We start from the raw sequence: 22,757 nt of genomic DNA, 5'->3' as shown, positions 1-22,757 counted from the left end.
GTGGGCTTTGTGTGCCTCTGTGCTGAGCTCCAGTCCACACTGGAGATGGGGGAGCATAGCTGGCCATTTCCCAGTGACAGCTATAAAACACTGGGCATGGAACTGAAATGACAGACTTTTGCCATTTGCGGGCCTGGCTTGATAGGTTGGAGAAAGATGTTTTGACACTTGGCCTCTGGAGCCAGAGCATTGCCTCACTACAGTTTACGATCTGCATTCAACGGCCTCATGGCAGACAGGACTGAAATCTAGGGGAGCCAAATGTGGTTCAAAGGCCCTTTGAACCACCCGCAACTTCAAGGTCACACTACAGTATACTGGTCCCATACTTCAGTAGGGCAGAGAAGCGCTTGTGGGGATGCAGGACTGGAGAACCTGGAACTGCATGGTGCACACTGCCAGAGGAGTATAGTTGTGCACAAGGATTACTGCCATTGAAAGGGACTGCATACCCTTCCTGAATGGTGAATGGCCTGGGCCAAATGCCTACTGCTGTGTGGCACCCTAAAGTGTGCTCTACAAGGGCTTGTTGACTTGCACCTTGTTCTTGCGGAGGTCACAGGGACATCAAAGATTTCCTACGAGGGACCCACACAGTCTGCTTTTGACACCTGGATGATAGTACCCTCTCAAGTGCCCACATTGCTGGATTCAACTGGTAGTGCGATGAATGTGGAACTAAGAATTGTGCCTGGTGCCAGATTGCCTTTTGCGGAGCCCCAGATGCTTGCCCTCATCTAAGGCATGTGGCGCCTGCATCGTGGGGACATTGGTAACCATGAGCAGAATCACTGGTTGCGGGATCCAGCATGGCCCGCTTCATCTATCTGCAGCATTGCTCTTGTGTGAAATGCCAACTGCATGCTCATTGCGTGCGGTGTACGATTCACAGGATGTGACCCTTGGAGGTGGGGGCGTAACTGTAGTAGTGCTTCATTCTATCTCATGAGGCATTGCTGATCTTGTGTTAGTGTGTGTGACCGGACCTGTTTGGTGCGCCCAATATCAACGTGCACCAGATGTTGTGCCTAATTTCCAGGGAGGTACAGAATTTACAACTCTTTGTTGTGTGTTACTGGAACAGTCTGGTGTGACCCGTATCATCGCGCACCAGATATTGTGCCCGGATTGCCTGGTGTACCTGATGGCGTGCCTCCTTCTTCTGAGAGGCCCCCCTACCCCTGTGTCATTCTCCATTCAATGATTGTTCCCCTTTTGGCCCTCAGCATGGCAGATCAACTGCCCTCTCCTCACCCGGCATTCCCTAATGACATTGTGTTGCCAGGTAGAATTGCCCAGCTCAGGCCTGGGTGTTGAGAGTGATTGACAGAAGGAATGATTCCGAGAATGATCTGAAGGGGGTCAAGAACTGCTTGTCCCCCACGGTGCTTTGCAGAACTGGGCTGGTGCCTGACAGCCCTTGTGGACCCCTTTGGTGTGACCGACTATTACCCTCTGCCTGTTTCTGCTCCGCATCCTGTGGGTGAACTTTGAGTGGCTGCCGAACCCCCATGTGGCCACTGCCTTCTAATTAATCCTGCTACCTACCTCCGCCTGCTACCCTGAGGCCCTCACTAAGAGTGACTTCTGCCATGTAGGGCCTAGTGCCCGGGGGGAGTAGGAGGTGTCTCCCATCAGGGGATGTAGGATAGTCAGAGTGAGTTGGAGAGTGGAAGGAGGATTGGAGGTCATGGTATCTGCGGTGTGTTATCAATTGACCTGCTGGGTAACAGTTGCAAGGCATTAGGGTGCTTGGTGCCTACTTGTGCAAGTGCATTCCATACAGAGCGAGAGTGACAGTCTCTGGACTGCCTGTGATTCAGGACACTGGCCGGAGGTTTGACTTACATGTTGATTTCTTGTTAGAAGAGCATTATATTTGACAATGGTTTTACCCGGGTGGCCTGTGTCCATGGTGCTGCAAAAACGTGGTACCATTCTGCGTATATACATATATATGATATTTTTGTGACCTGGGGTGCACCCTCTAACTGTGTGGTATTGAATTATAAGAATTGCTAGGGTGGGCCTGGGGTGGACAACATGTTGCACCGCATAAAAGCACTGTGGGGGGGGGTGTAGAATAGGATCTTACCCAAGTGTATATATTGCTGATGTCATTTGAACACTCTTGGAGCTAGTATTGCGAATAATAATTCCAAATGTGATTGATGCCCAGAGATACATGGTGTTTATGCTGTGTTGATTATTTTGTGTCTTGAATACAAACGTTATTTACACCCATCACGTGTGAAGTCTCTTTTGTGATGCTCAAGGTAATTATCGTGAGTGAGTGCTGTTCCAATGCTTTATACATTGCCTCTGTGGTAAGTCTGACTGCTCAGTGCCAAGCTACCCAATGGTGAGCGCAGGTTATACAGTGTGTGTAATCACCCGCCCCTGTCAGGAGTAGAAGGGTTTGCCTGGCAGGGGTATTCCCTTAACCAACCAGAAAGTGTTGGTTCCAATAGAGCTCTACTCAGAGTTAACATTTTTTTATCAAGTAAATGTCATACCAGTCATTCCTAATGGGAGTACGCACGTCATCTGACAATTTTCGTAACAGCACTTGAATGGTCCCGAACATTCAAAGTCACTGTGGCACAAAGGGGGTTCAATTCGTATACAGGCACCAGTGTTCATTGGGCATACTCCTTGTTTTTCTGTAAGAGAAAAGGATCACCAGTTTATAAAGAGAATGAATTGAGCACCAGCTGACATACTGTAGGTCCCCTAGCTATTATATCTGAGTTCACTGACCCCTATGGATGAAAGATGTAAAGGCTTCATGATACACAGCTATAGCTGACTGCTGTCCAACAACACAAACAAGTCACTGTTCACAGAAGCATGCATTGGGAGTGTGTTTGTGTGTGTGAGTGTGCTCACCTGTCAGCATGTCTGTTTGTTTATGTGATGGATGGTAAGGAAGTGCTTTTGTTAGGAACAGAAGAGCTTCAGTTAATTTGTTGTCAAGCTGTTTATGTTGTGCCAGCCTTACTTTGCCACCTCAGCGCTCACTTTATACACATACGTACCATCTTGAATGATGAGAAAACAGCTTGAACTATGACATCAGATGATAGTAAGCATGGAAGACATTTCCGAAGCATCATAAGTGCATAGCACACTATTCTAGCTGCACATTCCACTTCTCTAACTTTAGCACGGTTCTCACCACCAATTCACAGTATGTCCCAATCTCATGAGATAAGGCAGGTCTTTGAGTGTCAGGATGATCTAGATAGTCAACTATATTTAATGTTTCAGCTAATTCCAGAAGGCTGGGGAGCCTGAGGTGACCTTTATTGAAAGGTCAGCCTCTGTGTGTGTGTCTGCCCCTCTGATTACATGAGTGTATGTCTGAGTCAGTGTTGTGCAAATCCATTTCCCAGTGTATGCAGCTAAGTATCAGTCTGCACCTATGAGAATGTGAGTGTATGTGCCTGAGTCAGTGGGGATTTGCAAATGTGTGATCCTGTCTGTTGTGCTATGTGTGCCCATGACTTGGCGAGGAAATGTCAGTCAGCTTGTATGTGTGTGTGTGTGTGTGTACGTATTTAAGTCAGTAGTGATGAATGAATCTATTGCTAACTATTGCCTGTGATTATGACTCTGTGACTATGGGCATGTGTGCGTTTGTATGGCTAAGTGGCAGCATATTAATTTGTGTTTATGTGTGTGCATCTGAGCGTCAGCCAGTGTCTATGTGTATGTAAGTGTGTATTTAACTCAGTGGTGGTATGCAAGTCTGTGTACCAGTGTCTACCTCAGTGCATGTGTTTGCAGCAATGCGTACAATACAGTGTGTGTGACTAAGTGGTGGTCTCTGAGTAAATCTCTTTATTTCAATATGCTTCTAAGAGCATATGAGGATGTGTCTGACTCAATGGTATTGTAAAACTATAGGTCTCTAGGTGTACATCTGAGTGTGAGTCTGCGCTTATGAATACTTGAGTGCTGTCTGTGTAATTGCATGTCCCTTAGTGTGCCTCTGTGTGCAGGTCTGTGGCCATGAGTTTTTAAGTGCATTTCTGAGGCAGCCTCTGTATGTTTGTGTGTGTGTGTGTGCCTGTATGTGTGTGAATGAGTATGTGAGAAAGTGTCTTAGTCAGTGGTAGAGATGTATTACGTGCCTCTTATTATGACCCTATGTAAATGTGTTTATGACTAAGTGTTAGTGCACTAATGTGTGTCCCTGTGTGTGCCTGTAAGCATATGAGTCTAGACTTAGAAGTACCTGAGAGTGTCTCTGAGTCAGTAGCGGTGAGCTGATAAGTGTCTTGCTGTGTGCACCTGAGTGAGTCTCTGCCAATCAGTAAGTGAGTGTGTGTCTAAGTCAATGGTAGTGTGCAAATGTGTGCCCCGTGTTTGCCTCTGAGTAATATTTCCATCTGTGTGTATGACTAAATGGCATACCCTAATTATGTCCCTGTATGTCAGTCTGCCCCTAAGAGTATGTGTCTGACTCAGTAGAGGCGTGCAAATCACATCCCCAAGTGTACCTCTGTCCGCAAATCTGGATCTTCGTGTTTGAAAGTACATGTCTAAGTGAGTCTTTGTATGTGGGTGTGTGTATGTGTTTGTGTGTGCCTATGAGTATTTGAGTGTGTGTCTAAGTTCGAAGTGGTCAGCGAATGAATCCATTTTCAGTGTGCGCCTCTGATTATGAGCTTATACTTATAGGTAAGTGAGCGTGTGTAAGACTAAGGTCCAGTGTTGAGTGTGTTTCCCTGTGTTTGCTCCTTGGTATATGTGGCTATGCTTCTAAGGAAGTGAGAGTGTTTTTGAGTTTGTGGGAACATACACATTTGTTTCCCAGTGTGTCTATAATATCCACGCTGTGCCTGTAGGTACATGAGTGTGCACCTAAGTCAGTGGAGGTGTGCTGATGTCTGGTCTATGTGCCTCTGAGTGCGTTTCTGTGCGAATGAGTCTGTGAGCATGAGTATGACTCAAATGACAGTTTGCATGTGAGTCAGTGGCATTTTGTGAATGTCTTTCCCCAGGTGTTGATCTATGTGAGTGCGCTTCATTGAGTACATGAGTGTACCTGTGAGTGGATGGTGGTGCGCAGATGTCTATTCATGGAGAGAACTGTGTGAGTCTATTTTTTTAGTGCTTTAGCAAATCAAAATTCAAGCATGATCTACAGCTCACAAGAAGGAGATCGGTATCTGCAAACTAAAATGGCTGCTGCGTATTTTGTAAACTCACATTCAGTCACAACACCTGGTTTTGAACGTTTTTTCTACTGTCAAACCTACTTTTTTGCACCTCTGTGACCCCCCCACACCTCCTCAGATCATTCCATTTATTACATCGCATGTTGTGCCTCACGTTTTCTATGGAATATATTTTCTAAAGCCCAAAAGATATCAGCAAATTGCAAGTCAAGATTTTCTAGATGGAAAATAAAAATCTAAAGGGATCCTCACCGGTCAACAAATGTGAGAAATGCATTTATTTCTTATATTAGCCATTGCACATGATTGGAAAGTGTTAAGGATTCTTGCAACACATAAGCTAGAGTAAGTTGTCATTGCATATAAATTTCATAGCAAAAAAAACATAGGTTTATTTTTTAAAACTCATATCCCAAATGTACATTTGAGAATTTTCACAGAGTCCTGAACCTGTTCTTGCAAATCCTTCCATGTACACAATATCATCATTCACTTCCTGGACCACTGCCGTAGTGACTGGTGGCTGCAGGGTGACCCAACTCTACCATTGTGTGGGAAACATCTACAAGCTGCAACCGTAGTGTTCCCAACCATGACTATCAAAAATCCAATTAATGAGCTATATGCACAAACACTACCCCAATCAGATGGAGAGCAAATGCCGCCAAAGCAGAATTAATCTGAGTTAATGCACACACCACCCTCATCCCACAGTCATCTCAGTGCAGAACGTCATCGTGCAAGAGGTTCTTGCTTAAACCAGATCCGCTCTGAGGCTCGCCTGACAGCAGGGACTTCTGTGTTATTTTATAGCAAACAGGTTTACTAGAAAACATAACACCATTGGAAATACCATTCAAATTCCACATAACCTGGCTGAACTCTAGCCCGTGGTTTTCTACCCCGAAGTGTCCGGATGACATCTCCAAAGCAATCAGACTCAGAGTGGTTCAGAACAAGACTTTAAAGATCTCTATTGAGATGTAAAATTATTCATCAAATAAATGTCTTACCAAGCATGACTTCTGGGGGTGCACACATCCATCGACAATTTATGTAACAGCACTTTTGTGATCCGGGACAGTCAGCGTCATTGTAGCACGAGCGGTGTTCGGATCTAACACAGGAAGAACGGGTAATTGAGCATATTCCTGGTTTAGCTGTGAGAGAAAGGGATCCCTGGTTTATAAAGGGAATGAATGAGACATCCAAGCAGTAACACCAGATGACATACTGTAGGTGAGTATAGCTATTATATCTGAGCCCACTGACCCCTATGGAACAAAGATATCAAGGATTCATGATACACAGCTATAGGTGACCGCTGTCAGCAACACAAGCGAGAAGCATGCATTGGGAGTGTGTTTGTGAGTCTGTGTGTGGGTGTGCTCATCTGTCTGTTTGTCTGTGTTTGTTTGTGATTCATAGTAAGGAAATGCTTTAGTTAGGAAAAGAAGAGCTTCAGTTAATTTGTTGTCAAAATGTTCAGATTGTGCCAGCCTTACTTTGCCACCTCAGTGCTCACTTTATACACATACATACCATCTTGAATGACAGGAAAATGGTTCGACCTATGACATCACTTATGATAATCAGCATTTGAGATCTTGTAGAAGCATCATGATAAGTGCACAGCACACTATCCTAGCTGCACATCCCCCTCTCTAACTTTAGCACTGTTCCCACCGCCAGTTCACAGTATGTCTCAATCTCAGGAGATAAGGCAGGTCTTTGAGTGCAAGGCGAATTAGATAGTCAACTATAGCTATTTCCAGTAGGATGGGGAGCCCAAGGTGACATTTATTGAAAATGTGGAGGACATTATCCATCACCCAGAGTGTTGCAGATTTTGTACTGTTATGTGCCCTGAAAGCAACCTGCCGCAAACCCTATAGGTCATTTTCTTTTATATGAATTATACATATGGCTCAATACCAATACCAGAAACGGTAGACATGGGAAGGGGACGAAATTGTTGACTTTGAGAAAGTCAAAGGGGCAGATTTATGTTTCCTGGCGCATCCCTGCAAATCAGCAGGGATGCGCCAGGAAAGATGCGTCACGCAAGTTTACCTTTGCGCCACCACAGATGCGCCGCATTTACAATGCAGCGCATCGTGGCGCAAGGATAAACAGATGCGTGACGCATCTGATGGCGTAAGGGCGGCGCATTGCTGGAGTCGTGTCGCAAGCACGACGCAACTCCAGCAATGTTTAGGGGCTGCCCATACCTTACATGCTGCGTCATGCCTTACGCCTGCTTCAAGCAGGCGCAAGGTTTTGACACAGCAGCGTTGGAAAAGTGACTGAGTGAAATGCGTCACTTTTCCGAGGCTTTTTCCGCTGGAACGCCCACCCTGCATAAATTAAACCTGACGCAGGTTTAATGTGGCGCAGGGCTTTACACCGTGACGCATCCATGGAGATGTAAATAGGGTGCAACATGGCGCAGGGTTTACGCCGCCGCTGCGTCACCAAAGTGACGCAACGGCGGCGTAAAAGTGGCGCAAGTCTAACATAAATCTGCCCCAAAGTTTTTATTTTTAGGGTGTACTTCACGTATGGAGCTTTGAAGCTTTTTGGTACATCACTGTTTTGGAGAGATTAAATGATGAGGAAAAACTATCTGAACAAATGCAGCACTAACTGGTTGTTAAGGGCTTGCTGCCACAATGAGGCAAACTGCTGCAGCAAATTTCTAGGGATTTTCCTAATTCTATTTTCTAACTATAATGTCCCTGTAACCTTTGTTTATTTTGTGAATGTCACAAGTTTTTTTAAATGTAAATTGCACTATGATTTGTCCCATAAGTTCAATTTACTGATAGACATTTTCACAAGTTTATAAATACATTTTATTCACACATTCTTTCTTGTTGTATATCTTAAAACTAAAAACGAAGGTAATTTATATTGTCTTTGTATAATGCAATGCACCAAGTCTTTTTAACTTAATTTTATGGATCTGCAGATCCATTGCAAATCCTCAGGTTATATTGCACACATTTAATACTAAAACAAGACACATTTAATTCAAACATATTCGGTTTCAATTTCTATAAGTGTATCACTGCCTATGTGTTTCCAATGGAAATTAAGTCCTATGTATATATATATAAATATATGGGGCGGACACTTGTCTGCATTATCTATGTAAGAATAAATTCTAGCATGCACTGTTGAGCCCGCTTACCTGGATTCCTTTGGAGTGTGTGCCTGTTCGTGGTCCTGGCCTGTGGTTTATCCCCTCCTAACAGTAGGAAGTTCGGGACTGTTGTTACATAATATATATATATATATATATATATATATATATATATATATATATATATATATATATATATATACACAATCTACTGGCGGTCGCCAGTAGATAGTTATAGTTACAACCTAGTTTCCATAGGAAATCTCAAAATTCTATTTTGAATAATTTTGGCGCCGGTTGACGAATACTCCCGAAATTTTCAAAACAAATGGGGCACTCTGTTCAGCTCCTACCCTGAAAGTCTCGGGGTGATTCGTCAAGCGGGGGCCGAGAAAAAGGGGGGGTCCCAAAACGCGTTTTCCCCATGCATTTTTCCATAGGACCTTTAGTCGAAGGTACAGCCCGAACGGCTGAACAGAATTACGTGAAATTTGGCAGAGGTAGCCATAAGGTCAAGGAAGTGCCTTTTGAAGGTCTCGTGTGAATCTGTTCAGTATTTCCTGAGAAAATAGCATTTAAAACCATATCAATATCTATACGCGCGCACCGTGCGTGCACTGTGCGTGCACCCTGCCGTGCACGAGCGCAATTCTGATTGGTTGTTAGATGTCGGTAAACATTCGAATCGGTCGAAACCAGGAAGTGTCGGCCGCCATTTTGTCTCTCGCAGTCTGAGGGGGTGAAAAAACACACGTAAAAATTTGTATTTTATGTTTAACGGAAAAAACCGCGAGGTTCGCGCACCGTGCGCGCACGCTAAAAATCCCATAAAAAAAATTAAAAATACATACATAAATTAGCATTTAAAAAACCTTTGAAATTCACTGAAAAAACCATAGGTTTCACACACGTTATAGTTACGAATTATCATTTAAAAAACCTTGCTAATTCACTTAAAAAAACATAGGTTTCACACATGTTATAGTTAGCTGGACATTTCACTCGTAAAAAACCAGTGAAATTCCCCCGTTATAGTTAGTGCAGGCAACTATAACTCACGCGACCGCAATCCTCTGCTGATGACGTCAGATATTACATCACTGATGACATATGTGTCTTTCTGAAAAATAAATATTTGTAATATATGTATAGCTAAAGATTAATGGAAGAAGACCTGGGTAAATAAGTGTCTAAATACAGTGATGTAATATCTGACGTCATCAGCAGAGGATTGCGGTTGCGTGTGTTATAGTTGCCTGCACTAACTATAACGGGGGAATTTCATTGGTTTTTTACGAGTGAAATGTCCAGCTAACTATAACATGTGTGAAACCTATGGTTTTTTCAGTGAATATATATATATATATATATATATATATTACCTACTGGCGGTCGCCAGTAGGTAGTTATAGTTAGGACCCTGTTTCCATAGGAAATCCGCAACATTCTATTTTGAATAACTTTGGCGCCGGTCGACGAATCCTCGCGAATATTTCAAAATAGGTGGGGCGCTACGCTCCGCTCCTACCCTGAAAGTCTCGGGGGGATTCGTCAAGCGGGGGCTGAGATAAAAGGGGGGTCCCAAAATGCGTTTTTCCCATGCATTTTTCCATAGGACCTTTAGACAGGGCTACAGCCCGAACGGCTGAACAGAATTACTAGAAATTTGGCAGAGAGGTAGTCCTCAGGTCAAGGAAGTGCCTTTTGTAGGTTTGGTGTAAATCTGTTCATTAGATTCTGAGAAAATAGCCTTTAAATCAATATATATATCTGAGCCAGCTTACGGTGCGCTTACGGTGCGCTTACCGTACGCGTACGGTGGCGTGCGCGAGCGCGATTCTGATTGGCTCTTAGATCTTAGTAAACATTCGAATCGGTCGAAACCAGGAAGCGGCGGCCGCCATTTCGTGTGGTTCACTCAGAAAAAAAAGAGTGATATCTTGAAAAGGGGGCAAGGAGGAGAGTTACAGACCCCCTAACATTTGTAAGGGGGTCAAAGAAGGACAGAAAAGTACAAAGAAAACATTTATTGATTTAAAAAAAAATCACGGGGTACGCGTACAGTAAGCTTACCGTACGCGTACGGTAAAAAAAAAAAATTAAAAATGAAATTAAATGCAGATTTAAGTCTTTAGATATTAGGGGGCTCTAAAAAGAGCCGTTGTGTTTATTGTGATTTTTTAGTGGTACCTACAAGTAAGTACCGATGCAGAGTCTAAGGTTCAAGAGGAAGACTCTGTTCCCTTCATCACTGAAGTGTACACCATCTCCTCTATAAATGTCTTGCATGTCGTAACGCAAGTTGTTGTGGTAAATGGAACCCATACCATAGTCACGGAGGAAAGCAGAAACAGATTTGTTGACGTGCTTTCTTGCTTCGTCAATCTGCGGACAGAAATGATTGGACCAGTTCCATTTTTGCCTTTGGCATATGTTAGAAAACACAAAGGCAGTTTTTGGGAAAAGTGAAAACAGTTGTGCAAAGGTCTCCTTCATAAGCATTTCCAGACCTACCCCAGTCAAAGTGCCTAGGTCATTGCCACCAGAGTGCACTATTATGAGGTCAGGGTGTTGGATTTGCATGAAGGATTTCACCAATGGCATCAATTGGTGCCACTTTAACCCTCTCTGACCAATCCATTTAATGTCTACATTTGGTAAAGCAAGGTCTCTCACCATACCTGTTTTATCTGCATACTTTTCACTCCAGAAGACATAGCTGTGCCCTACAATCCACACTGTGAACATCTTCAAAGGAGAACTGGATGCACTCAGGAGGTGTAATTCAGTAGAATGGTAAAAAGAAATGAAAGACAGTTTGGAAATGGAGGCATACATATTTTTTTCATAAAAAAAAGAACTGATTGGCTGTTTCATACCATTCTAGAATAAAAACTAGGCTGTATGTGTAAATTAATAAAAGCATGTTTTGTATTGGTACAGAAAAATGTGTTACCAAAGAACAGTACTATGGATTTGCTGTTAGGTTTGAAAAGTCAAGCACTCTTGCTCTGTGGAATTGAAACATTGTTTGGTGAACTTCTGACCTAACTCCACACAGCAGTGTTCCATGAGCTGTTGCTATGGTAGCAGGCAGAAGTCAAGTTGGGGGAAGGGTACTAGGCAGAAGTCAAGTTGGGGGAAGGGTACTTTTGGAAAAGGGTTGGTTTTCAACCAATAGAAATGTGTGATTACATTTGAAAAAAAGGGGGAAGCACTGAGATTTGAAACTTACATGTATATGTGTGGAAAAAGAGAGGGAAACTTTGCCATTATCTGGTTCTGCTGAGAGGAGAGAGGTGTAAAGAACAGAGATCCTGGCTCTGATAATCTGCTGTTTGAGTGCCACATTTCTTTCACAGCTAACTAATTTTAAAGGTGAGTTTAGAGTTTGAGAGGGGATGTATATGGTAAATTAAGAAATGAATAATAGAAATGGAATTCCTTTTGTTGAAGTTGTGTTTATTATTTTCTGTTTTGGGAGAAATTTAAATGTGAGGAACATGTAAAATAATATGGACTATGTTTTCACCATAAATTAAGGTGTACTGGTAAAAATAAAGAATACTTTAAGGGTTTGAGGTTGGACTCAGTAATGCAAATACATACAGCATCAGTAAGGCTGGTTGCCCTTGCTGGAGTGTAGGCAGTCACCCAGGTTACACATGGTGCTGGTCTGAAAAAGCAGTTTGGACATGTGCTTTTTTAAGAATCTGAAAAGTGGATTCAAAATGTGACAGACTGTAAAAGTGTTTATCACTTGCCAAAAAAAAGAGTAGTAAGTGTGCTTTCAAAATGGCAAAGAAATTTCGTTTTGTGACTAATGTGAAAACATGACTCTGTGTGCAAATAGGAATTACAGGCAGAGATTTATTGCGTATTGCTCTGGTGATTTCACAGTTGCATTAGATGGAAAGGGGGAGCCATTTTTTGGTGCAGAAGCAGACTCTTAGCACACACCCAGCTGCTTACCCTGTGGAATCATGCACAGTATTCACAAGCGAGTGGGGTTTGAGGTTTCAGTCAGTAATGCAAATACATTCAGCATCACTAAGGCTGGTTGCCCTTGCTGGAGTGTAGGCAGTCACCCAGGTTACACATGGTGCTGGTCTGAAAAAGCAGTTTGGACATGTGCTTTTTTAAGAATCTGAAAAGTGGATTCATAATGTGTCAGTCTGTAAAAGTGTTTATCACTTGCCAAAAAAAAGAGTAGTAAGTGTGCTTTCAAATTGGCAAAGAAATTTCGTTTTGTGACTAATGTGAAAACATGACTCTGTGTGCATATAGGAATTACAGGCAGAGATTTATTGCGTATTGCTCTGGTGATTTCACAGTTGCATTAGATGGAAAGGGGGAGCCATTTTTTAGTGCAGAAGCAGACTCTTAGCACACACCCAGCTGCTTACCCTGTGGAATCATGCACAGTATTCACAAGCGAGTGGGGTTTGAGGTTTCAGTCAGTAATGCAAATACATTCAGCATCACTAAGGCTGGTTGCCCTTGCTGGAGTGTAGGCAGTCACCCAGGTTACACATGGTGCTGGTCTGAAAAAGCAGTTTGGACATGTGCTTTTTTAAGAATCTGAAAAGTGGATTCAAAATGTGACAGACTGTAAAAGGGTTTATCACTTGCCCAAAAAAAGAGTAGTAAGTGTGCTTTCAAAATGGCAAAGAAATTTCGTTTTGTGACTAATGTGAAAACATGACTCTGTGTGCAAATAGGAATTACAGGCAGAGATTTATTGCGTTTTGCTCTGGTGATTTCACAGTTGCATTAGATGGAAAGGGGGAGCCATTTTTTGGTGCAGAAGCAGACTCTTAGCACACACCCAGCTGCTTACCCTGTGGAATCATGCACAGTATTCACAAGCGAGTGGGGTTTGAGGTTTCAGTCAGTAATGCAAATACATTCAGCATCACTAAGGCTGGTTGCCCTTGCTGGAGTGTAGGCAGTCACCCAGGTTACACATGGTGCTGGTCTGAAAAAGCAGTTTGGACATGTGCTTTTTTAAGAATCTGAAAAGTGGATTCAAAATGTGACAGACTGTAAAAGTGTTTATCACTTGCCAAAAAAAAGAGTAGTAAGTGTGCTTTCAAAATGGCAAAGAAATTTCGTTTTGTGACTAATGTGAAAACATGACTCTGTGTGCAAATAGGAATTACAGGCAGAGATTTATTGCGTATTGCTCTGGTGATTTCACAGTTGTATTAGATGGAAAGGGGGAGCCATTTTTGGGTGCAGAAGCAGACTCTTAGCACACACCCAGCTGCTTACCCTGTGGAATCATGCACAGTATTCACAAGCGAGTGGGGTTTGAGGTTTCAGTCAGTAATGCAAATACATTTTTCATCAGTAAGGCTGGTTGCCCTTGCTGGAGTGTAGTCAGTCACCCAGGTTACACATGGTGCTGGTCTGAAAAAGCAGTTTGGACATGTGCTTTTTTAAGAATCTGAAAAGTGGATTCAAAATGTGACAGACTGTAAAAGTGTTTATCACTTGCCAAAAAAAAGAGTAGTAAGTGTGCTTTCAAATTGGCAAAGAAATTTCGTTTTGTGACTAATGTGAAAACATGACTCTGTGTGCATATAGGAATTACAGGCAGAGATTTATTGCGTATTGCTCTGGTGATTTCACAGTTGCATTAGATGGAAAGGGGGAGCCATTTTTTGGTGCAGAAGCAGACTCTTAGCACACACCCAGCTGCTTACCCTGCGGAATCATGCACAGTATTCACAAGCGAGTGGGGTTTGAGGTTTCAGTCAGTAATGCAAATACATTCAGCATCACTAAGGCTGGTTGCCCTTGCTGGAGTGTAGGCAGTCACCCAGGTTACACATGGTGCTGGTCTGAAAAAGCAGTTTGGACATGTGCTTTTTTAAGAATCTGAAAAGTGGATTCATAATGTGTCAGTCTGTAAAAGTGTTTATCACTTGCCAAAAAAAAGAGTAGTAAGTGTGCTTTCAAATTGGCAAAGAAATTTCGTTTTGTGACTAATGTGAAAACATGACTCTGTGTGCAAATAGGAATTACAGGCAGAGATTTATTGCGTATTGCTCTGGTGATTTCACAGTTGCATTAGATGGAAAGGGGGAGCCATTTTTTGGTGCAGAAGCAGACTCTTAGCACACACCCAGCTGCTTACCCTGTGGAATCATGCACAGTATTCACAAGCGAGTGGGGTTTGAGGTTTCAGTCAGTAATGCAAATACATTCAGCATCACTAAGGCTGGTTGCCCTTGCTGGAGTGTAGTCAGTCACCCAGGTTACACATGGTGCTGGTCTGAAAAAGCAGTTTGGACATGTGCTTTTTTAAGAATCTGAAAAGTGGATTCAAAATGTGACAGACTGTAAAAGTGTTTATCACTTGCCAAAAAAAAGAGTAGTAAGTGTGCTTTCAAAATGGCAAAGAAATTTCGTTTTGTGACTAATGTGAAAACATGACTCTGTGTGCAAATAGGAATTACAGGCAGAGATTTATTGCGTATTGCTCTGGTGATTTCACAGTTGCATTAGATGGAAAGGGGGAGCCATTTTTTGGTGCAGAAGCAGACTCTTAGCACACACCCAGCTGCTTACCCTGTGGAATCATGCACAGTATTCACAAGCGAGTGGGGTTTGAGGTTTCAGTCAGTAATGCAAATACATTCAGCATCACTAAGGCTGGTTGCCCTTGCTGGAGTGTAGGCAGTCACCCAGGTTACACATGGTGCTGGTCTGAAAAAGCAGTTTGGACATGTGCTTTTTTAAGAATCTGAAAAGTGGATTCATAATGTGTCAGTCTGTAAAAGTGTTTATCACTTGCCAAAAAAAATAGTAGTAAGTGTGCTTTCAAATTGGCAAAGAAATTTCGTTTTGTGACTAATGTGAAAACATGACTCTGTGTGCATATAGGAATTACAGGCAGAGATTTATTGCGTATTGCTCTGGTGATTTCACAGTTGCATTAGATGGAAAGGGGGAGCCATTTTTTGGTGCAGAAGCAGACTCTTAGCACACATCCAGCTGCTTACCCTGTGGAATCATGCACAGTATTCACAAGCGAGTGGGGTTTGAGGTTTCAGTCAGTAATGCAAATATATTCAGCATCACTAAGGCTGGTTGCCCTTGCTGGAGTGTAGGCAGTCACCCAGGTTACACATGGTGCTGGTCTGAAAAAGCAGTTTGGACATGTGCTTTTTTAAGAATCTGAAAACTGGATTCAAAATGTGACAGACTGTAAAAGTGTTTATCACTTGCCAAAAAAAAGAGTAGTAAGTGTGCTTTCAAATTGGCAAAGAAATTTCGTTTTGTGACTAATGTGAAAACATGACTCTGTGTGCATATAGGAATTACAGGCAGAGATTTATTGCGTATTGCTCTGGTGATTTCACAGTTGCATTAGATGGAAAGGGGGAGCCATTTTTTGGTGCAGAAGCAGACTCTTAACACACACCCAGCTGCTTACCCTGTGGAATGATGCACAGTATTCACAAGCGAGTGGGGTTTGAGGTTTCAGTCAGTAATGCAAATACATTCAGCATCACTAAGGCTGGTTGCCCTTGCTGGAGTGTAGGCAGTCACCCAGGTTACACATGGTGCTGGTCTGAAAAAGCAGTTTGGACATGTGCTTTTTTAAGAATCTGAAAAGTGGATTCAAAATGTGACAGACTGTAAAAGTGTTTATCACTTGCCAAAAAAAAGAGTAGTAAGTGTGCTTTCAAAATGGCAATGAAATTTCGTTTTGTGACTAATGTGAAAACATGACTCTGTGTGCAAATAGGAATTACAGGCAGAGATTTATTGCGTATTGCTCTGGTGATTTCACAGTTGCATTAGATGGAAAGGGGGAGCCATTTTTTGGTGCAGAAGCAGACTCTTAGCACACACCCAGCTGCTTACCCTGTGGAATCATGCACAGTATTCACAAGCGAGTGGGGTTTGAGGTTTCAGTCAGTAATGCAAATACATTTTTCATCAGTAAGGCTGGTTGCCCTTGCTGGAGTGTAGTCAGTCACCCAGGTTACACATGGTGCTGGTCTGAAAAAGCAGTTTGGACATGTGCTTTTTTAAGAATCTGAAAAGTGGATTCAAAATGTGACAGACTGTGAAAGTGTTTATAACTTGCCAAAAAAAAGAGTAGTAAGTGTGCTTTCAAATTGGCAAAGAAATTTCGTTTTGTGACTAATGTGAAAACATGACTCTGTGTGCATATAGGAATTACAGGCAGAGATTTATTGCGTATTGCTCTGGTGATTTCACAGTTGCATTAGATGGAAAGGGGGAGCCATTTTTTGGTGCAGAAGCAGACTCTTAGCACACACCCAGCTGCTTACCCTGTGGAATCATGCACAGTATTCACAAGCGAGTGGGGTTTGAGGTTTCAGTCAGTAATGCAAATACATTCAGCATCACTAAGGCTGGTTGCCCTTGCTGGAGTGTAGGCAGTCACCCAGGTTACACATGGTGCTGGTCTGAAAAAGCAGTTTGGACATGTGCTTTTTTAAGAATCTGAAAAGTGGATTCATAATGTGTCAGTCTGTAAAAGTGTTTATCACTTGCCAAAAAAAAGAGTAGTAAGTGTGCTTTCAAATTGGCAAAGAAATTTCGTTTTGTGACTAATGTGAAAACATGACTCTGTGTGCAAATAGGAATTACAGGCAGAGATTTATTGCGTATTGCTCTGGTGATTTCACAGTTGCATTAGATGGAAAGGGGGAGCCATTTTTTGGTGCAGAAGCAGACTCTTAGCACACACCCAGCTGCTTACCCTGTGGAATCATGCACAGTATTCACAAGCGAGTGGGGTTTGAGGTTTCAGTCAGTAATGCAAATACATTCAGCATCACTAAGGCTGGTTGCCCTTGCTGGAGTGTAGTCAGTCACCCAGGTTACACATGGTGCTGGTCTGAAAAAGCAGTTTGGACATGTGCTTTTTTAAGAATCTGAAAAGTGGATTCAAAATGTGACAGACTGTAAAAGTGTTTATCACTTGCCAAAAAAAAGAGTAGTAAGTGTGCTTTCAAAATGGCAAAGAAACTTCGTTTTCTGACTAATGTGAAAACATGACTCTGTGTGCAAATAGGAATTACAGGCAGAGATTTATTGCGTATTGCTCTGGTGATTACACAGTTGCATTAGATGGAAAGGGGGAGCCATTTTTTGGTGCAGAAGCAGACGCTTAGCACACACCCAGCTGCTTACCCTGTGGAATCATGCACAGTATTCACAAGCGAGTGGGGTTTGAGGTTTCAGTCAGTAATGCAAATACATTCAGCATCACTAAGGCTGGTTGCCCTTGCTGGAGTGTAGGCAGTCACCCAGGTTACACATGGTGCTGGTCTGAACAAGCAGTTTGGACATGTGCTTTTTTAAGAATCTGAAAAGTGGATTCATAATGTGTCAGTCTGTAAAAGTGTTTATCACTTGCCAAAAAAAAGAGTAGTAAGTGTGCTTTCAAATTGGCAAAGAAATTTCGTTTTGTGACTAATGTGAAAACATGACTCTGTGTGCATATAGGAATTACAGGCAGAGATTTATTGCGTATTGCTCTGGTGATTTCACAGTTGCATTAGATGGAAAGGGGGAGCCATTTTTTGGTGCAGAAGCAGACTCTTAGCACACACCCAGCTGCTTACCCTGTGGAATCATGCACAGTATTCACAAGCGAGTGGGGTTTGAGGTTTCAGTCAGTAATGCAAATACATTCAGCATCACTAAGGCTGGTTGCCCTTGCTGGAGTGTAGGCAGTCACCCAGGTTACACATGGTGCTGGTCTGAAAAAGCAGTTTGGACATGTGCTTTTTTAAGAATCTGAAAACTGGATTCAAAATGTGACAGACTGTAAAAGTGTTTATCACTTGCCAAAAAAAAGAGTAGTAAGTGTGCTTTCAAATTGGCAAAGAAATTTCGTTTTGTGACTAATGTGAAAACATGACTCTGTGTGCATATAGGAATTACAGGCAGAGATTTATTGCGTATTGCTCTGGTGATTTCACAGTTGCATTAGATGGAAAGGGGGAGCCATTTTTTGGTGCAGAAGCAGAGTCTTAGCACACACCCAGCTGCTTACCCTGTGGAATCATGCACAGTATTCACGAGCGAGTGGGGTTTGAGGTTTCAGTCAGTAATGCAAATACATTCAGCATCACTAAGGCTGGTTGCCCTTGCTGGAGTGTAGGCAGTCACCCAGGTTACACATGGTGCTGGTCTGAAAAAGCAGTTTGGACATGTGCTTTTTTAAGAATCTGAAAAGTGGATTCATAATGTGTCAGTCTGTAAAAGTGTTTATCACTTGCCAAAAAAAAGAGTAGTAAGTGTGCTTTCAAATTGGCAAAGAAATTTCGTTTTGTGACTAATGTGAAAACATGACTCTGTGTGCAAATAGGAATTACAGGCAGAGATTTATTGTGTATTGCTCTGGTGATTTCACAGTTGCATTAGATGGAAAGGGGGAGCCATTTTTTGGTGCAGAAGCAGACTCTTAGCACACACCCAGCTGCTTACCCTGTGGAATCATGCACAGTATTCACAAGCGAGTGGGGTTTGAGGTTTCAGTCAGTAATGCAAATACATTCAGCATCACTAAGGCTGGTTGCCCTTGCTGGAGTGTAGTCAGTCACCCAGGTTACACATGGTGCTGGTCTGAAAAAGCAGTTTGGACATGTGCTTTTTTAAGAATCTGAAAAGTGGATTCAAAATGTGACAGACTGTAAAAGTGTTTATCACTTGCCAAAAAAAAGAGTAGTAAGTGTGCTTTCAAAATGGCAAAGAAATTTCGTTTTGTGACTAATGTGAAAACATGACTCTGTGTGCAAATAGGAATTACAGGCAGAGATTTATTGCGTATTGCTCTGGTGATTTCACAGTTGCATTAGATGGAAAGGGGGAGCCATTTTTTGGTGCAGAAGCAGACTCTTAGCACACACCCAGCTGCTTACCCTGTGGAATCATGCACAGTATTCACAAGCGAGTGGGGTTTGAGGTTTCAGTCAGTAATGCAAATACATTCAGCATCACTAAGGCTGGTTGCCCTTGCTGGAGTGTAGGCAGTCACCCAGGTTACACATGGTGCTGGTCTGAAAAAGCAGTTTGGACATGTGCTTTTTTAAGAATCTGAAAACTGGATTCAAAATGTGACAGACTGTAAAAGTGTTTATCACTTGCCAAAAAAAAGAGTAGTAAGTGTGCTTTCAAATTGGCAAAGAAATTTCGTTTTGTGACTAATGTGAAAACATGACTCTGTGTGCATATAGGAATTACAGGCAGAGATTTATTGCGTATTGCTCTGGTGATTTCACAGTTGCATTAGATGGAAAGGGGGAGCCATTTTTTGGTGCAGAAGCAGACTCTTAGCACACACCCAGCTGCTTACCCTGTGGAATCATGCACAGTATTCACAAGCGAGTGGGGTTTGAGGTTTCAGTCAGTAATGCAAATACATTCAGCATCACTAAGGCTGGTTGCCCTTGCTGGAGTGTAGGCAGTCACCCAGGTTACACATGGTGCTGGTCTGAAAAAGCAGTTTGGACATGTGCTTTTTTAAGAATCTGAAAAGTGGATTCAAAATGTGACAGACTGTAAAAGTGTTTATCACTTGCCAAAAAAAAGAGTAGTAAGTGTGCTTTCAAAATGGCAATGAAATTTCGTTTTGTGACTAATGTGAAAACATGACTCTGTGTGCAAATAGGAATTACAGGCAGAGATTTATTGCGTATTGCTCTGGTGATTTCACAGTTGCATTAGATGGAAAGGGGGAGCCATTTTTTGGTGCAGAAACAGACTCTTAGCACACACCCAGCTGCTTACCCTGTGGAATCATGCACAGTATTCACAAGCGAGTGGGGTTTGAGGTTTCAGTCAGTAATGCAAATACATTTTTCATCAGTAAGGCTGGTTGCCCTTGCTGGAGTGTAGTCAGTCACCCAGGTTACACATGGTGCTGGTCTGAAAAAGCAGTTTGGACATGTGCTTTTTTAAGAATCTGAAAAGTGGATTCAAAATGTGACAGACTGTAAAAGTGTTTATCACTTGCCAAAAAAAAGAGTAGTAAGTGTGCTTTCAAATTGGCAAAGAAATTTCGTTTTGTGACTAATGTGAAAACATGACTCTGTGTGCATATAGGAATTACAGGCAGAGATTTATTGCGTATTGCTCTGGTGATTTCACAGTTGCATTAGATGGAAAGGGGGAGCCATTTTTTGGTGCAGAAGCAGACTCTTAGCACACACCCAGCTGCTTACCCTGTGGAATCATGCACAGTATTCACAAGCGAGTGGGGTTTGAGGTTTCAGTCAGTAATGCAAATACATTCAGCATCACTAAGGCTGGTTGCCCTTGCTGGAGTGTAGGCAGTCACCCAGGTTACACATGGTGCTGGTCTGAAAAAGCAGTTTGGACATGTGCTTTTTTAAGAATCTGAAAAGTGGATTCATAATGTGTCAGTCTGTAAAAGTGTATTTCACTTGCCAAAAAAAAGAGTAGTAAGTGTGCTTTCAAATTGGCAAAGAAATTTCGTTTTGTGACTAATGTGAAAACGTGACTCTGTGTGCAAATAGGAATTACAGGCAGAGATTTATTGCGTATTGCTCTGGTGATTTCACAGTTGCATTAGATGGAAAGGGGGAGCCATTTTTTGGTGCAGAAGCAGACTCTTAGCACACACCCAGCTGCTTACCCTGTGGAATCATGCACAGTATTCACAAGCGAGTGGGGTTTGAGGTTTCAGTCAGTAATGCAAATACATTCAGCATCACTAAGGCTGGTTGCCCTTGCTGGAGTGTAGGCAGTCACCCAGGTTACACATGGTGCTGGTCTGAACAAGCAGTTTGGACATGTGCTTTTTTAAGAATCTGAAAAGTGGATTCATAATGTGTCAGTCTGTAAAAGTGTTTATCACTTGCCAAAAAAAAGAGTAGTAAGTGTGCTTTCAAATTGGCAAAGAAATTTTGTTTTGTGGCTAATGTGAAAACATGACTCTGTGTGCATATAGGAATTACAGGCAGAGATTTATTGCGTATTGCTCTGGTGATTTCACAGTTGCATTAGATGGAAAGGGGGAGCCATTTTTTGGTGCAGAAGCAGACTCTTAGCACACACCCAGCTGCTTACCCTGTGGAATCATGCACAGTATTCACAAGCGAGTGGGGTTTGAGGTTTCAGTCAGTAATGCAAATACATTCAGCATCACTAAGGCTGGTTGCCCTTGCTGGAGTGTAGGCAGTCACCCAGGTTACACATGGTGCTGGTCTGAAAAAGCAGTTTGGACATGTGCTTTTTTAAGAATCTGAAAACTGGATTCAAAATGTGACAGACTGTAAAAGTGTTTATCACTTGCCAAAAAAAAGAGTAGTAAGTGTGCTTTCAAATTGGCAAAGAAATTTCGTTTTGTGACTAATGTGAAAACATGACTCTGTGTGCATATAGGAATTACAGGCAGAGATTTATTGCGTATTGCTCTGGTGATTTCACAGTTGCATTAGATGGAAAGGGGGAGCCATTTTTTGGTGCAGAAGCAGAGTCTTAGCACACACCCAGCTGCTTACCCTGTGGAATCATGCACAGTATTCACAAGCGAGTGGGGTTTGAGGTTTCAGTCAGTAATGCAAATACATTCAGCATCAGTAAGGCTGGTTGCCCTTGCTGGAGTGTAGTCAGTCACCCAGGTTACACATGGTGCTGGTCTGAAAAAGCTGTTTGGACATGTGCTTTTATCAGAATCTGAAAAGTGGATTCATAATGTGTCAGTCCGTAAAAGTACTTTTCACTTGCCTAAAAAGTAGTAGAAAGTATGCTTTGCAATTGGCAAAGTTTTCTGCCTAATTTCAAAGCATGACTTTGTGTGCACACAGGAATTATTTTTAGAAATTTAATTTGTGAAGGTGTTATTGTGATTTTCATTTATAGGAAAGGGGTTTATAGTATTTTAAGATTTCTAAAGAACATAAAAAATGTAGTAATATATTTAAATAAAATAAAGGAATTTTTTTTTAGTTTTTTTCAGGTATTGCTGAAGAGCAGTGAACAAAATTTAAGATGCCTACAAAATCCAGAGTAAAGAAAGACCACAAAAAAAACCTATATTTGAAGACAACTGGAGGACCTAAGTTAGTTGGAGATGCTCATGTTGGGAAAAAGAAAAAATCTTCTGGTAAGCAAACAAAAGATTTTTTAAAGAACATATTCAAAAAAAGGAAAAATGTACAAAATGTCTGTACTGGAAAGAATGTTTTCAATAGAAAAGAAGAGGAAAAAACTGAGCATTTAGTTAATGCAAATATACCTTCTGCAACTAAAAAGATAAACTTAAACAGAAAAACAGCGTTTAAAGAGATACGTAGAAAAATGTTTCAGAGAAGAGTTATGTCCAATTTGATAAAGGATGTGAAGAAATATAAGCAAAAGGCTAAGTTTTATAAGAGAAAAAAAGAAATTGAAGCCATTGCAGCAAA

At 42.0% G+C, this 22,757-nt stretch overlaps 1 protein-coding gene across 1 annotated transcript in view; it reads right to left on the bottom strand.

Moving 5' to 3' along the window:
- The window catches only part of LOC146822234 (porwaprin-c-like), a 153,682-nt gene that overhangs the window by 12,486 nt on the left and 118,439 nt on the right, over nucleotides 1-22,757 (bottom strand). Inside the window, exons 2-3 of the mRNA XM_085609440.1 lie at nucleotides 6,200-6,346; nucleotides 2,517-2,663 (exon numbers count right to left, since the gene is read on the bottom strand). Coding sequence (XP_085465566.1) covers nucleotides 2,517-2,663; nucleotides 6,200-6,346 — 294 coding nt within the window. The remainder of the gene's footprint in view (nucleotides 1-2,516; nucleotides 2,664-6,199; nucleotides 6,347-22,757) is intronic.

This window comes from Triturus cristatus, chromosome 6 (assembly GCF_964204655.1).
Source record: "Triturus cristatus chromosome 6, aTriCri1.1, whole genome shotgun sequence".
NCBI lineage: Eukaryota > Metazoa > Chordata > Amphibia > Caudata > Salamandridae > Triturus > Triturus cristatus.
The sequence above is the reverse complement of the archived record's forward strand: the minus strand, read 5'-3'. Positions and strand labels throughout refer to the sequence as shown.